The 2,670-nt window shown below is 46.1% G+C and overlaps 1 protein-coding gene across 1 annotated transcript; it reads left to right on the forward strand.

Annotated features, from left to right (window-relative positions):
* Positions 1–1,406: 1,406 nt before the first annotated feature.
* LOC131817687 (nuclear transcription factor Y subunit beta-like) lies at positions 1,407–2,244 on the forward strand. Its single transcript, XM_059151219.1, is given in 2 exon segments — positions 1,407–1,867; positions 1,869–2,244. Coding segments are annotated over 2 exon segments (615 nt in total). The 5' UTR covers positions 1,407–1,628.
* The last annotated feature ends 426 nt before the right edge of the window (positions 2,245–2,670 follow it).

Here is a 2,670-nt window from a genome sequence, read left to right on the forward strand (position 1 = left end):
TATTAAATATGGCAACAGGACCTGTGGGTAGAAAGAGCTATACTGGGTTTGTGAGCAGTGACTGATGATGAACGTTCAGTGGGGGAGGGGGTTGAGGGAACAACATAAGTCTCTAATGAATTTGGACGCAAGATTTCCAGGACCTTGAAGGTACTGTCATGATGAGGTCACATATGACTATCTTGTAAAACCTTAGTCATGGACCCTTCAGATATCTATCAGTGGGCTCATGCTTGGGGGATGACTGCCAACATATATTTAGGGGGTAGAGATAAAGACAGTTTTCAAAGGGATTATCCTATGTTAAAGAGGACTTACAGGATCCTAGAGGTCTGGCTAATGTCAAGCTAATGTTACTTTTTACCTCCAACGAAACAACATTGCCACCATTGTGAACTCCTTGAGGAATGTCTCACTGTGCCTGTCTCAAGAGTTTAGCAATGGGATGCAAGTAAAAGGAAATTTAATTTTATCTGCACTTCTTTGTGTTCTTTTCCTCAGAGAATACAAGAAAAGTGCATCTGGGTGGCTCAGTTAACTGTACGCCTTCAGGTCAAATTGTGATCCCAGGGTTCTGGGATTGAGCCCTGGATCTGACTCTGTGGTCACCCTCCACCACTGCTCATTTGCTATCTTTAGCAAATAATAAATGTCATCTTTTTAAAGTTATGTTATTATTACTGACAGAGGGAGAGACAGCAAGAGAGGGAACACAAGCAGGGGGAGAGGGAGAGGGAGAGGCAGAACACTCCCTGCTATCTAGAGCCAGATGCAGGGCTCCATCCCAGGACTGTGGAATCCTGACCTGAGCCAATGGTAGATGCTTAACCCAGAGAGCTACCAAGGCGCCCCAGCACATATAATCTTTAAAAAAGAAAGAAAGAAAGAAAAAAAATATCCTGCCTGTCCCCAACGCTGCCATGGCCAGTGCCACTGGCCTTCCTCCTATAACTGTCTCCCTCCCACCCCCACCCTGGGCTGGGGCAAGAATGGGGGCAGGTTGCTCCAGCTGCGAGCAGTTTTGTGCTGCTGGAGGCAGGTAAGGCTGCCTCTTACTCAGAGGAGCTCCTGGCCCAAGGCTGAGGAGGGGGCTCCCGAGGGCACCGTCAGACCTCCTCTCAATGGCATCCCAGCTGGCTCCATTTTGTGCAGTGAGCTGGGTGGGAGACCCTGGCCTGGACCCCATTCCCGACCCTGGGCCGTTAGCAAGGCTGGTGCAGAATCAGGGAGGGGGTGTGGGGGCTCCCGATAGCTAGCAGGGGCATGGCAAGGCCGGACATCTTTGCCCCAGTGCCCTGGGTGGGTAGATGCCTAGCAGGTGTTGGGCGCTGGCCTGGGGCCTGGGTCAAGGCGTAGGGTGATGCGTGCCACGATGGGCCTGACAGTCAGCCCACAGGGACGGTGGGGCTAGGGCCAGCCTGAAAACCTGCCTGGGTAGGAATGGAGGTACCCGGGAGGGAGGAGTGGATTTGGTCTTCCCGCAGTCTGGCTTACATGTAAAACATGCAGCCTTCTGGCGGCTTGTGGTCCCTGGACTTGCCTCAAAGCTTGAAGTTGGGCAAAGATCAGACTCCTTTTTAGAAAGGTGTTTCTGAACACCACTGACAACACGGTTCTCACAGTATTTCATGACAACCAGTGGCGATAGCGCTACGACAGATGCTTCTCTACTAGGCATGGCTGCACACTACATGGGAAGAAGCCACTATGTGATTCAGTCTCATGATGACACTGAGCACAGCGTGAATGATCATGAAGACACAAATAGTTCAAAACACAGTTTCAGAGAACGCGATATCTATCTTCCAACTGCAAATGTAGCAAGGATAATGAAAAATGTCATACCTCAAATGGGAAAGGTTGTAAAATGCCAAGGACTGTTTTCAAGAATGAGTAAGTGAGCTCATCAGCTTTGTAACATCTGAAGCAAAGGAAAGATGCCATCAAGAGAAACGGAGGACAATCAAGCGAGAAGAAATTCTCTTTGCCATGCTGACCTCAGGTTGTGGTGGTTCTGTTGAACTTCTAAAATTATCCTTTCAGAAATTCAGAGAGGCTATGAAAGGAGAGAAAGGAGTTGGTGGAAGACTCAGAGCTACAGATGGACTAAGTGAAGGACTTACAGAGGGTCAACAACAAAATATTATGTTTATGCAATGTCATATTTCTGGTGTTCAACAAATTCAGTTTTCAGGGTCTGAAGAAATGGTGGCATGGGGTGGAGAGAAGCTTAAGTCTGTATGATTCTGGAAATAGACATTAGATGGAAGTGACTGGGGAAAGAGGGCTCTTTGTACATTAAATAGCTGTAATGTAGCTTCCTAATGCTTGACTGAGGGCTTAATTCTGACTTGAGATGCTTTTTCATGAATGATTTAAGAAAAATCTGGATTTTAAAGGTATTAAAATATTGTTTCACATGAGTTTGTTGCTCTGTAGGACTCCTATATACATTATACATTGGAATTTACTACTGTTAGAGATTTGTAGGAAGTTTCTTATTTTCATGTTGAATCATGTTATTTTTGTAATTCAAGTCAACAGCTGGGTTAATTCATGTTTTGCTGTTTTGATAAAATATAAGGGTAGAGTTAAAAGAAAGAAAGACTCCAAGCAAAAGAAACTCAGGAGAAAGAAGTCTCCATCTGAAATGTGATGGTTTCTGCAGAT

Source organism: Mustela lutreola, chromosome 16, assembly GCF_030435805.1.
Source record: "Mustela lutreola isolate mMusLut2 chromosome 16, mMusLut2.pri, whole genome shotgun sequence".
NCBI classification, from domain to species: Eukaryota; Metazoa; Chordata; class Mammalia; order Carnivora; family Mustelidae; genus Mustela; species Mustela lutreola.